Raw genomic sequence first — 13,572 nt, 5'->3', positions numbered from 1 at the left:
GCATTCTAAATAATTAGTAGAATTTCCTTTTTTTTTTCAGAAGCTATTTGAGATCCCCAACAAGCAAAATACTCTTCACTTCTTCAAACATATTTTTCTTAAGGTATCTGCATCTGAATCAGTAAGTAAGATATCATCTATTTAATGGTAAATCATATATTGAGAGAACTGTTTACAAAATAGTTCTAAAGGCTGTTGTACAAAATATTGACATAAGATGGGACTGTTTAACAGTCCTTGTGAAAGAATTTTCCAATGCTACCTTTTAATAGGCTAGGAATTATGAATAGGCACTCTTCTGTTCTTTTAAAGATGTAGTTAAAAAGAAAACAGTCTTTAAAATCAGTCACTATAATAGACCATCCCTTAGGTAATAAGAAGGCAAGGGAATTCCAGGCTGTAAAGATCCCATTGGCTGAATCAGCTTATTTATGGCTATTAAATCTTTTAATTTCTCCATTTTCCAGATTTCCTTTTAATGACAAATACAGGAGAGTTCCAAGGTCTGATTAATTTTTTAATATATTAAGTATTTAGCTGCTCCTATTCCAGTTGTTCTAGTACCTATGATTTTTTTTATGTCAACAGCCATTGTTCTACTCACACAGGATTTTCAGTTCACCATTTTAAAGATAGGGTTGTTGATCCTTTGAAATACAAACAGCTGTTGTGCTCTGCTTATGTACACCCTGAACAGTCTGTGGCTGTTCTTCAAAATACCTTTTAATATTTCTCTCAGCAGCACTCTTAATTTATGGCTTGTTTCTAATACTGGAGGAATGTCAGTCTGTGTTTTCCATTGCTGCAATAAATCACATCCCCCTAAATTCATTGCTATGGTAGCCACATATGGCTTTAATTTTTTTTTTTCTCTGTCCCTCTGGTCCTTATACTCAACCTATCTTACACTTTGTTTTACCTGAGAAAGTTCCAATCCCTAAAAGCTGAATATTTACCTCCTCAAGAAGCCAATTTGGATGCCAACATTTTGGTGAAATTATTGTTAAGTCTGTACCTGTGTCTATCAAATCCTCAATTTCAATGCCATTTATTTGTATTTTGGCTTTAGTCTCTGATCATTTACAACAGTTTGCTAAAATACTTGCTTTCTGGTCTCTCCTGAACTTTTTGTTGTATCTATTGAAATTGTTCTGTATTTGATCACATCCAGAGAAGTATGGCTTCTAACAACAGGTATTAAGTCTTTTCATTGCTCTGTGGATGAGTTTCTCTGACATTGACAGGGAATGGTTGAACCAAGTTTGATATTAGGGCCTGCAGGAGGCCCCTCATGGCATTTTCTGATAGCAAAGTTTTATTTTGCCTGTCCCTTGTTGATCTGCATTCATTAGTCCAATGCCAACCTTTATCACACCTTATACATACTCCAGAAGGCTGGCGCCATTATTTATAGGCTTAAATTAAGTCTACATTGTTCTGTTTATCAGTAAGACTCAGGAATCAAAGGCTGGGGTGAAAACCTGATAGCTCAGACTGAGTAGCAACTAGTTGAGTTTTGGCTGGAGACCCTGCAAAGAAACACATCTCTTCCCTCATCCCAGAACCCAAAAAGAAAGTTCAAACTCTAGTCTCCAGTCTTTCTTTACTGTGTATCTCCTCTATCCAAATTGCTGGCTTCTCTGTAGCCAATTCCAGTCAGCTACAGAGGTCCACCCCATGATTCAAAGGTTAACTTTATTGGCAAGTTTCAGGAGTGTCCGAGTGTGATCAGAATATCCCACAACATGCTAGGGATTTGAATTACTTTCTCATTCTTTCATGGCAAGCACTTTACTCATTCATCCTTCTCCCCAGACCCAAAACCATCACAAACACCAGCCCTAGTACCAGCACAAGCCCCTCAAGTCCCTGAGAATAAGATTTCTGAGAGCCTCTTCTGTGAGAGAGGGGCAGTGCCACAGCTCTAGTGCGACTTTCCACAGTCCTCCCTCTTCTCCACATGGCCATGGTCTCACTTCAGGGTAGAGAAGGAGGAGAGAGCCAGGTCAAGGGTAGGTCGGAGCTAAGGTGTGTCAAGTCAACAACCAATAGAGAACTCCCTGTCTATTTGGGTCCACACCCCTCATCCTAGCAGGCTCTACAGGAAACTGCTGACATTAGGTCTGGGATAACATTTGTACTAAGACCTCAGGTCTGAAGGCCTTTGAGTTTCACTGAAAACTGATCTGTCTCAAAACAGGCGGAGTTCCAGGTTAGTTCCTGAAAGGGAGGACTTGGTGGAAGGACAGAAACAGTAGGACTAAAATAGCTACATTCCAGAGGCATTTGTTGGGGTTTTTCTGTGAAGCCAGATTTTAACCCAACAGATTTTTATTTAAAAAATTCTGTCTGTGCCTACACTTTATCCTCCATGCTCTGGGAAAGAATCTAGATGCTTGGGACAGTAAAAGTTCAGGTTGGAAATTAATTTTCACACTGATTGCAGAAACTGAATTCTTCTCAAAGCTGTACAGAGTCTCCTTCTGGGCTTCTCTTAACCCTCCCCAGGCTTGCCAGAGTCTTAGGTTGTACAAAAGGCCAGCCAAACTCTCCAAAGCAACACAGAATGCGGAGGAAGTGGGACTCAAGATCAGGGTCAATGACCTCCCGCACCCCAGCTTTCTCCCAGACTCCATGTCATTCTCAGGCACAGCATCATAACCTGCCCACAGACTTCTGGGTAAAATAGCAGCAGTTCCCTCCTTAGTCATCTATAAAGAACTGCTTCTCTGTTTTCTACAGGAAAACCTAGCCACCTCCTGTCTCGACTGATTCATCAATTCAGTATTTGCCAGTGCTTCTAACATCAACACCCCACCCCCACCCCTGCTATCCCACGCTAGGACAGTTCTTTAGACATGCTTAAAGCTTGCCTCCTCTGGTCCATATGTTTCTCTTCAGTAAGGGTACAACTGATGGCGCCTTCTACAGCTTTGACTCACAGGAAACTCAGATTTCTTTGAAGTTGAACTACACCAGTTATGTAGCTTTTATCAGCCACGTATTTATTTTTCACTTATCTTCTAATGTATTTATCTTTTTATATTGAGGATCAAACCACATGTTTCCTGCATACAACTGTATTGAATCTACACTACAGCCCTTAAATGCTTTTAACTTGAAATGTAACTTTATCCTTGTCTATTTGAATGGAATAGAAAAGACAAAGTTCAGAAACAAAAATTTTATTTTTTGTGTCATAGCAGCAGGAGTGTGAGACCCCTGGTCACACTGTGTCACTATTCAAGAGACAGAAAAAGATGAGTGTCTGTGCCCAGCTCTCTTTCTCCTTTTCCCCCATCAATAAGAAATTTACTTATTTTCTTGGCAGTGGTGGTTCACACCTTTAATCCCAGCACTCAAGTGTTAGAGGCAGGTGGATTCTTGTGAGATGGGAGCCAGCCTGATCTACCAAGCAAGTTCCAGAACAGCCAGGACTACACAAAGAAACCGTGTCTCAAAAATAAAATGAAAGGAACGGAAGGGAAAGGAAAGAAAGAAAAAACAAGTTTATTTTTTAAAAATCCAATGTTGGCATTGTCCAGAAAATTTTAACAGGTTTATTTATAATTATTGTAAAGTTGAAATGAGTTCCCTGAAACATTTTGCTTGCATTTTTGCTTTACATCTTGCATTTATATTAAAATTTCACAAATTTTATGGCAAATGAAAATGGCAAAACTGCCAATACCTGATTTCTGTCCCCTATTTTTCCATTGGAATCATATACTTAGGTAACTCTTGATGCCATAGGAAAAAAATCTCTAAGATTCAGAACTACTGATAACAGGAGGAAGACAGAAAAATTATTTTTGAGGATAAAATGTTTCTTCTCATAGTAGACTCTTTTTTAATTTATTTATTATGTATACAATTTCCTTCTGCATGTACACCTCCATGCCAGAAGAGGGCACCAGATTGCATGGCAAATGGTTGTGAACCACTATGTGGTTGCTGGGAATTGAACTCAGGACCTCTGAAAGAGCTGCCAGTGCTCTTAGGCTCTGAGCCATCTCTCCAGCCCTTCATAGCAGACTCTGAAGCACGTCATCCACATATGAGGCATGCTAGCTAGATATCTTTTGGCATAATTGTTACATGTTTGGCATGGATAGCACACAGGTTGATAGCTTAACAACAGCCAACCAGATAGGCCACATTTGCCTCCTCCAACACGCTAACAGCTGCACTCTAAAGGCCCAGATATGTTTTGAAGACCTGAGCAATTTCTCGCACCCAACACTAGAAGGGGAGTTTGAGAATCGGAAAGTCAGTGGATGATTTCTGATAGAGTCTGATTTGTTGTTGTTGATGCTGTTTTGGGTTTTGTTTTTGTTTTGTTTTTCAAGACAGGGTTTCTCTCTGTAGCTTTGTCTCTGTGTAGCTTTGGAGTTTGTCCTGGAACTTGCTCTGTAGACCAGGCTGGCCTCCAACTCACAGAGATCCACCTGCCTCTGCCTCCCGAGTGCTGGGATTAAAGGTGTGCACCATCACTGCCCAGCTAGAGTCTGATTTTCTAGTGTCATAGCACCAAGTCTGTAAACATGAGGTTTCCTTACCCCTCCAGTAGAGCTCGCACTCTTGAGAGTGGGTTTTGTAGCCAGTTGTTTTCAGGGTGCTTTACCTCCTATGGATTTACAGGTTGTCTGCTTTGTATGAGCCATGGTATGGGCACCTCCTTACTTACCCCCTTCTCCTTCGGCTGGAGCTCTGTTAGTGAGAGGCAGCGCTGGCATTACAGTGGTACTGTTGGCTGTGAATGCCCTTTCTCCTTTGTATTTGGTCCTGCTCCCTATCCCATATCCTGGCACCACCCACGATTAGAGTGAATCATTCCTCCTCATTTAACCCAATCTAGAAACTTACTCACGAGTATACCCAAAGCCTTGTTTCCTCGGTGGTTGTAAAGCCCAGCACATTGACAAGAAATATTAATCTTAATCAGGGGACTTAGCATTGAGGAGCCCACACTGGGATACTGGACACACCCCCTCAGCCCATCCTAGGAACATGAGTCTATGGGAAAGAGGAGGAGAACAGATCTGGTGAGCAGAGCTGGCAGTCATCACTGCCATAGGTCTTTTTTCCAGGTGAGCCCAGAGGGTGCAGAGTAGATTCTAGAAAGAGCTAGAACTCCATGATAAGAGGATGCTGTGCTAGAATCCTGACCCGAGCCACAAGGCCATCTCTGAAGACCCGCTGCTAGTGACCTGCTGTGTACTTGCTGCACAGGACAGAAACCAACTGCCAACACATCCTTCCCCAGCACTGCCAACTGCACGCGCCCTAGAGCCTTTGTACTGGTCACTGGGTGTGTGTGTAGTGCCGGGCGGCCACTGCAGGGAAAGCAGACCAGCTCCTTCCCTGCCGTCCCATCAGTGAGCACTGTCTGCCTGGGGAGCATCGGCTCCAGTGCTGACCACCAGCCCTGGGAAGATCCAGAGGCAGCTGGCTTCTAGGTTTCACGTCCAAGGGTTCAAGAACAGAAGTGCGTCCTGACAGCCAGAAGTGCCTCTGTTGTCTCCAAGCCAGTGTCTGTTTGCAGTTGTGGACAAGCATCCCACACCCTGACTCCATACAGTGTCTCAAAAGAGCCACTTCTTGTCTCCTGGACAGGACCGTCTGTCTGTGTCTCCCACTGGCCTCTTATTCTGAAAATGCAGCATTCTCAGAAGGCATTGGTAGGGCCCTTGTCAAGCATACGTGGGTTCAATTACTCCATCCTGAGGAGCGTATCTTCAGGTGGAGTTTGTATTCAGAAAAGAACCTTTCCTGGCTTGCTTTGTCTCTTATTTCACTGGCATATGAAAGATTACTTAATTTTTTTAATTTTGTGTATATGGGTGTTTTGTCTGCATGTCTGTCTGTGCACCATATGATGCAGTGCCTGGGACAGCCAGGAGAGGGCCTCAGATCCCCTGGAACTGGAGTCACAACAGTTGTTGGGGACCATGTGGGGCCAGGAATTGAACCCTGGTCTTCTAGAGGAGCAGCCATGCTCTAAATCTACTAATCCTGGAAAGACAGCTTTGTGAGAGTTAGATATTATGCTGATTTATCTGGAAGTTTCCAATGGAACCCAGGCTGAGGGTTAGTAAGGAAGGGCAGGCCACACTCCACACAACTCTGTGCCTGAGAGAAGCTCCAGACTGGTTACTTTTCCTATTGCTGTCACAAAATGCCTGACAAGGAAGGAAGGGTTTTCCCGGGCTCACGGGTTGGGGTACAGCCCATCACTGCAGGGAGGCCGTGGGAGCAAGGACTGGAGGCTGCTGGCCACACTGTGTCCACAGAAAGGAAGCAGAGAGCATGGAGAGCTGGCGCTCAGCGCATTTTCTCCTTTTATTCAGTCCAGCTGCGTCAGGTGTCTTCCCACCTCAGCTAACACAGTCCAGAGCTTGTCACGAGCTTGCCCAGAGGTTGACTCCTGGGTTATTCGAGATGCTGTCTACTTGATCAACTTGATCAATACAAGCACCTGGGTATACAAGAGTAGAGCTGTGTTCTGCAGGAAGAGAAACCACTGTCATTATCACCATCAGTGAGTGTCCTTGTCCCTTTCCTCCCCTGCTAAGCTAATGGGTTTATCTGAAAAGAAGCTGGTGGCAGGGAATGCTCTTAAGACACATGTTATTCTGTGTCGTCTTTGTTCCCAGCTCGAGTTGTCACTTTGGCCTAAGGATAAAACACGTTGTATTCAACTTTACACCTTATGATTCAATCAGAGGCAGAAACAGAAATGGGCAGCAGTCACAGAGTCCACACAAGATAAGAGGTATCTGCCTGAGGACCATAGCAGGGGCCTCTGATCCTTAGTCCCCAGAATTCAGCAGGGCAGAACCATTGCAGAGGTCTGCCCATTCTTAGTTACAAGAGTTTTTCTGGGGGCTGGAGAGATGACTCAGTGGTTAATATCATTGGCTGCCCTTCCAGAGGTCCTGAGTTCAATTCCCAGCAACTACCGGGCTCACAACTATCTGTAATGAGATCTGGTGCCCTTTTCTACCATGCTGGCAGAAACTGTACACTTAATAGATAATAAATCTTTAAAAAGAGAAAGTTCTTCTGTCACCCATGGACTGGCCCAAGTGCTACTGGTGATGGGCACATTGTACCAAGGACAAAGCTGCCCCAGGCAAAGGGCAGCCAGAGGCCAGCACTAATGAGATGAAGGCTTAAGAACAGATTTTAATTTTCCTATTTAAAAAAAATGAATTCTTAGTTCTTACCCAAACAGCTCATCCTTTATGGTAAGACTTACAAAAGCATCAATCAGCCAGTAGACTGGGGTGGGAAGTGGCTATGTTTAGGCAGCTATGTATTTGCTGCCTGTTCAGAATGAGGCAGACTCCAACAGTATGCCACCCATTACCTCTGAAGAAAACCTACAGAGACTGTAGTGTGCAGCCTCCACCAGTGTCCAACATAATCAGCTCAGCTTGAGATGTTGCTCCAAGTATCAAGGCAATTTGAAACCACAGACCCCTGGCCCTAAGAAGAGTAGGCTGAGAATGGGAGAGGCACCTGGACAAAACCACCGCTGTGATTTGGGATTTTTTTTAATGCCCCAAATTCCCATTAAAAAGCTAGGCAGTGAATGATTACAGATGTGAATGTGTGTGTGTATGTGTGTGTGTGTGTGTGTGTTAGAGCACAGGGGCAGCAGTGAGAAAGGGGGGCCATACATGGACTATGCAGAAATCTCTACAATGTCAAGCTGATCAAATGTTAGAAAGCCAAGGTCATTGATGACTTTGACCCTACAGGAAGGAAGGAAAGAACCCTGAGCAGGTAGAGGGCCAGCAGTTCAAGGTCACCTTTTACTAGGTGGTAAGATCGAGGCCAGCCTAGGCTACAGGAGGCCCTGAAGAAAAGATAGGGAAGGAAAGCAGAGGAGAGAGAAGAGGAGGGAGGGAAGAAAGGGAGGGAGGGAGGGAGGGAGGGAGGGAGGAAGGAAGGAAGGAAGGAAGGAAGGAAGGAAGGAAGGAAGGAAGGAAGGAAGGAAGGAAAAAGAGGACATTGCTAAGCATAACCTGGCAAAGAAAACAAGATTGAACCAGGAGAGTAGCTACTAAGAGAGAGAAACACAAATTAGGAGTTCTGTGGATAAACTGTTGGGAGCACAAAGGTCTTTGCATCCACAGTCCACTGGGGAAACTGATAACACTAATCACATGTGGTGGTCTCCTCAGAGGAAGAAGTGCCTATTTTCCTCCTAGGAGGCTGAGAGTGGCAGTTGCTAATGACCTGGTGAGCCAGAATGTTTATCCCAGACTCTCCCTCCCTAGACCTTTGGCTTAGCTTTCTCAGTCAATAGAATCTGTCCTTAGGGGAGATGTCAAATGTATCATATATCTTTATATCATAGATGCTCTCTCAGTCACAGAACCACAGCAGATCCTGGACCCTTAAGCTATATGGAACCCTCTTCATGGTCACATGTACTTTGAGCTGAGTTTCAATGTAGTTATGCCTACTTGTGCACCCAGATGGCATCACACCACTATAGTTGGATTTTTCTTTGGGTCACCAGCTCACAAATAATGACACGGAGACTTATTATTAATTATGGAAGTTTGACCTTAGCTTAGGCTTATTCTCAACTAGCTCTTATAACCTCACCCATTTATATTAATCTACATTCTGCCACGTGGCATTACTTTTCTTCCATCCTGCACCTCTTGTTTCCTCTCCATGTCTCGCTGGCAAATCCACATGCCTAGAATCCTCCTCCCAGTTTCTTTCTGTCTCTGCCCAGAAGTCCTACTCTCTCCTGCCTAGCTATTGACCATCTAGGTCTTTATTAAATCTATCAGAAAGAGTCTTAGGCAGAGACACATCTTTACAGTGTAAACAAATATTCCGCAACATACCAGTAAACTTTGTCCAAACTGTACTGTGTTTAAATATTACCATAAACAGCCTGGTGTCAGACACTCTAGAAGTTTAAACCAGCATCAACTAAGTTGGGCTGAACTGAATTTTCCTTTCTGCCTCTTGTGGTTCCTTTCCCTGTCGGCTGTGACACTTGAAGGGACCCCCTCCGCTACCCACCCCTCTCCTCGTACACAATTATCTGCTTGCCATGCAGTTGTGAGAACCTGAATTCAGATCCCCAGAACAGACACAAAGTCATGCACAATCCCAGCATTCCTAGAGCAAGATGCAGGCAAAGGCAGGAGACTCCACAGAAATTCACAAGGCACCTGGGGCATGCAGTGCTGAATGAAAGATTCTGTCTCAAATGAGGCAGGAGGCGAGGACCAGCCCACACGGTAGTGAGGCGAGGACCAGCACACACGGTAGTCAGGCCTTTGATCCCCACCAGGTCCCACTTTGCACCAGCGTTCACACTCACCCACTGATTAAAGACCAAAAAATGAAATAACAGTTAACAACGACGACAACAACAAATCCATTGTAAGTTGACTTAATTTTATAGATGTGTTTTAGCATTCAAGGAAAGACAAGTGTGCATAGCACCCTAAAATGATTGGGGTAGTTGCTGACCTGAGAAGCTGTTGGAAGCCACAGAGACATTCCACAGGTGGTGCAGTATGCTTGCCTTCCCCTCTGACTGCTTGACAACCTTAGGGACACAGATATCCTGACCATCATTTGTCCCTAATAAACAGGTGACATCTGGGGCACCAGAATCACCTCAGGAATGGACAGGCTCTTTCCTCCAGGCATATGCAGTCTGGTAGCCATGGTTCTTTAAGGGACCACGCTGACCTTTTAAGTGTTTAATCAGTAATCCTGTCAAACACCCACACCTAAGGTCATTCTTCGTGGGCTGGGCCTGCCCTCAAGCACAGCTTACATTCTTCCTTGCAATTCATTGCAAGTTTGAATTAGGAAGCTGGGGTGATAGCTTAGTGTTGTTAATGTGCTTACACTTTGCCTGCTTAAGGGCCTGAGTGTGACCTTCAGAACCCATATAAAATAGCCTGGGTATGTTACTAAACACTTATAATTCTAGTCCAGGAAAAGGACGACAGCAAACCCCTGGGGCTCCCTGTGCACCACCCTAGCCCCTTGATGAAATCCAGACTAATGAGAGACAGTGGATGGTACCCAAGGAGGAATGACACCCACGGACCTCTGCCCTCCACATGCATGCACACACATGTGCACACCCACCTGCGTTCACACATGCAGTGTGCACACATACACAAAAGAATTTTGAAATGTGTTTTTACTTAATCCTATTACAACTCCCTCCCAGTCTTCTAAAAGACCACCTCATCATTGCCTGTTGTCTAGATGCAATGAAATGTCATACTGTGCCCTAGAAATAAAGTTTACATGTTGAATAACAATAAAAATAATTTTAAATCAGGATGGTTAAAACATTAAAATTATTTAGGAGGACCATGATTGCTGGTATCAAATCCTGTGGTTATGAAAGGTTATGAACTGACTTCCATCTTTGGAACCCCCATGGAAGAAGGAGAGGACTGATGTCAGCATCTCTTCCTCTCCCCACACACTTGCCCTCAGAAATAAATAACTAATAAATGTGGGGTGGTGCAGTTAGACTCAACAATAGCAAAAACTTCAAAGCCACGAATAACGCAAAGGGGATATATTCCCCTTTTCTAGTGTGACTGACTTTCTCCTATTGTAAAATACAGGCTGATCTACTACTGACACGTTGCATCACGCAAAGGAAACTGTTTCTTTTGTCTCTCTTCAACTTTTTAACCCCTGTGGTTTTAAACCCAGGGTCTTGCACTAGTAAAGAACTCTACCATGGGGAGCTGGAGAGATGGCTCAGTGGTTAAGAGCATTGCCTGCTCTTCCAAAGGTCATGAGTTCAATTCCTGGCAACCACATGGTGGCTCACAACCATCTGTAACGAGAGCTGCTGCCCTCTTCTGGTATGCAGACACACAGACAGAATATTGTATACATAATAAATAAATAAATATTTTTAAAAAACTCTACCATGGAGCTATATCCCTGCCCCCTTATTTATTTTTAGAGGCAAGGTCTTGCTAAGTGGCCCACCCTGATCTTGAGCTCATTATATAACTTAGGCTAGCCTTGAATTTGTGATCCTCCTGCTTCAGCAAGTGAAGTATTAATAGCTGGGATTATTAGCAAGCATCAGGAGCTGGAGGATGACTCAGTGGTTAAAGTACCTAAGGACCAGAGTTCGGATGCCAGAACCCAAATAAATGCTGGGATGGAATGATGGTTCACCTGTAATTATAGCCTTGCATGACTACACACATGCAAAAAGCATATACACATGAACACCATACATTAAAAAAATGGAAAACTTTTAAAAAATCATGCACTACTGAGCCTGCTAGATCTGTATTTCTTTATAATAGAAGCCAGGAGGAAAGGACTGGCCCCTCTCTTTAGAGATTAAACCTAACCATATTAACATATAACAACTGACCATGAAACTGCTGTAACGAATAAGACAAGTGGACAGGGGTCTCATTATACATTAATAATCCAGAATAAGAGTAGTTCCAAGGCCACCCCTCACCTTCCATCGTCAACCTTGTGCTGATGGGGATGTTTGAGAACAGAGTCTTGTCCACCACACTGCAGCTCTTTCACACACACCAGCTTTAAAAAAAGGTAATAGATGTTCACTGTGAAAGCTCCAAATACTATAGAAAACCTTGGGAAATGTGTTTTCCCTCCTAACTCCACAGACAACTCTAGAAGTAGCCGACCCAACAGTTGAGTGAGTATACCTTCAGACTTGCTTTGTGCAGTATAAGCACGTTTCTGAACCATCACAATTATGCATTGGGTATAACTTCCTAAAGCATAACATTGTGTCAGAATATCCTTTCATGTGAGTATATATTACTCTGGGCTTTCTTCTTAATAAGTATAACATGAGGGGGCTGGCTTGTTTGTTTGTTGGGGTTTTTGTCCCACCCAGTACCCCACAACTGTTTAGTCCCAAAGAAAATCACACAAAGATCTCTATAAGTTATAAAGCTGATTGGCCCATTCACTCTAGCCTCTCATTGGCTAAGTCTCACATCTTGATTAACCCATTTTTCTGATCTATGTTAGCCATGTGGCTCAGTACCTTTTTTCAATGGGGCAGATCACATCCTGCTGCTTCGGTGGTCTGGGCAGGAGTGGGAGTAATCAGCTTCCTCCTTCCCAAAATTCTCCTGTTCTCATTACATCATTTTTACTTCCTGTCTGGTTTTTCCGCCTATATTTCCTACCTGGCCAATCAGTGTTTTATTTAAAACATGATTGACAGATTACAAACAATTTTCCCGCACCAAATAAGTACTGTCTTCTAATATATGCATGCATATAATTTATTGAACCTGGTTCCCATGAGCTGACATGCCAGTTCCAGGTGTGTGTGTGTGTGAGAGAGAGAGAGAGACAGAGACAGAGACAGAGAGAGACTGACAGATACAAAGGAAGAAAGGTGATAGTCGAGAGACAGGGAAAGAATGGAGGGGAGGGCACACTTGGGCTACAGTGTTCATATGGAGATGAGAGGACAAGTTGTATCTGTGAGTCTTAATGGATGGAAGAAAGTGCACAAAGGCAAGAGACGCAAGTTTCACAGTTTGAGTGTCCCTTACCACAGGGACTCTAGGTTCTCCTTCTACCTTGTATAACCTGGGGACTAAACTCAGATCCTCCTGTTGGACCCTGGAGTCCAATTACTGAGGAGGAGTTGCCCCGAGAAAACACTCTCACACCACAGTTGATGTAAAAGCAAGAGGGTTTAATTAATTTTGTCGCGACAGGGTCTTTCAGCATTCGAGAAGCCAGAAAGACCCCACATAGCTAGTACAGGCTACTTTTAAAGCAAAAAAAGCCACAGAAACAAGAGGGGAGTCTGGGGGTTGTTTTTCATCCTAACTGTATCTGAGGAACTAAGTCAATATTCCTTGACCAAGGCTGAGGAAGTGAGTCAACATCTAAGGGTTATCTTGCGCCAATTCCAATAACTGAGTTCTCTCTGGAGAACATCCACAAGGACACAGGGAGATGGAAAATCCCCAACATTCCAGTACATGCATGTGAAGTTGTTAGGTCTTTGGTTCACAGGGGAGGGGAAAGCACCAAGACTGAGAGGCCTCAGAAATGGCTTCAGAGTTATTCTAGAGTTTTACACTCCCTGGGTGGGAGAATATTGGCATCCCATTGAACAGAACCAGACTATAACTCACCAGAAGGCCTTCGTAGATGCTTGCTGCGTATCTCAGTATAGCACTTCACTCTGATAGCCTGAAAACTGAAGGCAGCCTCAGAGCTTTGGAACATCTCAAAGCCTGTGCCTGCAGAAGCAGCTCCTCAGCCCTGGAGTTCAGGAGTGTAGGTCTGGCTTTAGAATTTGGATGGGTGGTCTGAATCTCGCTGGGGCCTCCAGAAAATGTTAATCCCAATAGCAAGAATAAGATCACTACTGTAATGGTCTGTCCTGTCCCTTTAAGAGACAAGCCATGCCCACTCCCTCCCCCCTCCCTGTCCTCTGAGGCAATCTGATCTTCAGCTTCCAGCCTGAGTCTTTTCCTCTCTCTCTCTCTCTCTCTCTCTCTCTCTCTCTCTCTCTCTCTCTCT

General features: G+C 44.0%; 1 protein-coding gene across 9 annotated transcripts in view; it reads left to right on the top strand.

The window, feature by feature from the left end:
* LOC126510945 (solute carrier family 22 member 5) overlaps positions 1-13,572 on the top strand; it is a 162,142-nt gene that overhangs the window by 38,976 nt on the left and 109,594 nt on the right. For 2 of the 9 annotated variants that reach the window (XR_007594558.1, XM_050157705.1), the window contains exon 11: positions 41-7,903. The exons of 6 other annotated variants lie outside the window; for them this stretch is intronic. Coding sequence is in view for 1 of the 3 variants with exons in the window: in XM_050157705.1 (XP_050013662.1) it covers positions 41-51 (11 nt within the window). In the remaining 2 variants the exon portion in view is untranslated. Of the gene's footprint in view, positions 1-40; positions 7,904-13,572 lie in introns of those variants that run through there. One more of the 9 variants, XR_007594555.1, reaches the window with a different exon arrangement.

Source organism: Alexandromys fortis, unplaced genomic scaffold (assembly GCF_014885135.2).
Source record: "Alexandromys fortis isolate MF-2015 unplaced genomic scaffold, M_Fortis_MF-2015_v1.1 scaffold_103, whole genome shotgun sequence".
Lineage (NCBI taxonomy): Eukaryota > Metazoa > Chordata > Mammalia > Rodentia > Cricetidae > Alexandromys > Alexandromys fortis.
Note: the sequence above shows the minus strand (reverse complement) of the source record. Positions and strands in the feature narration are given on the sequence as shown.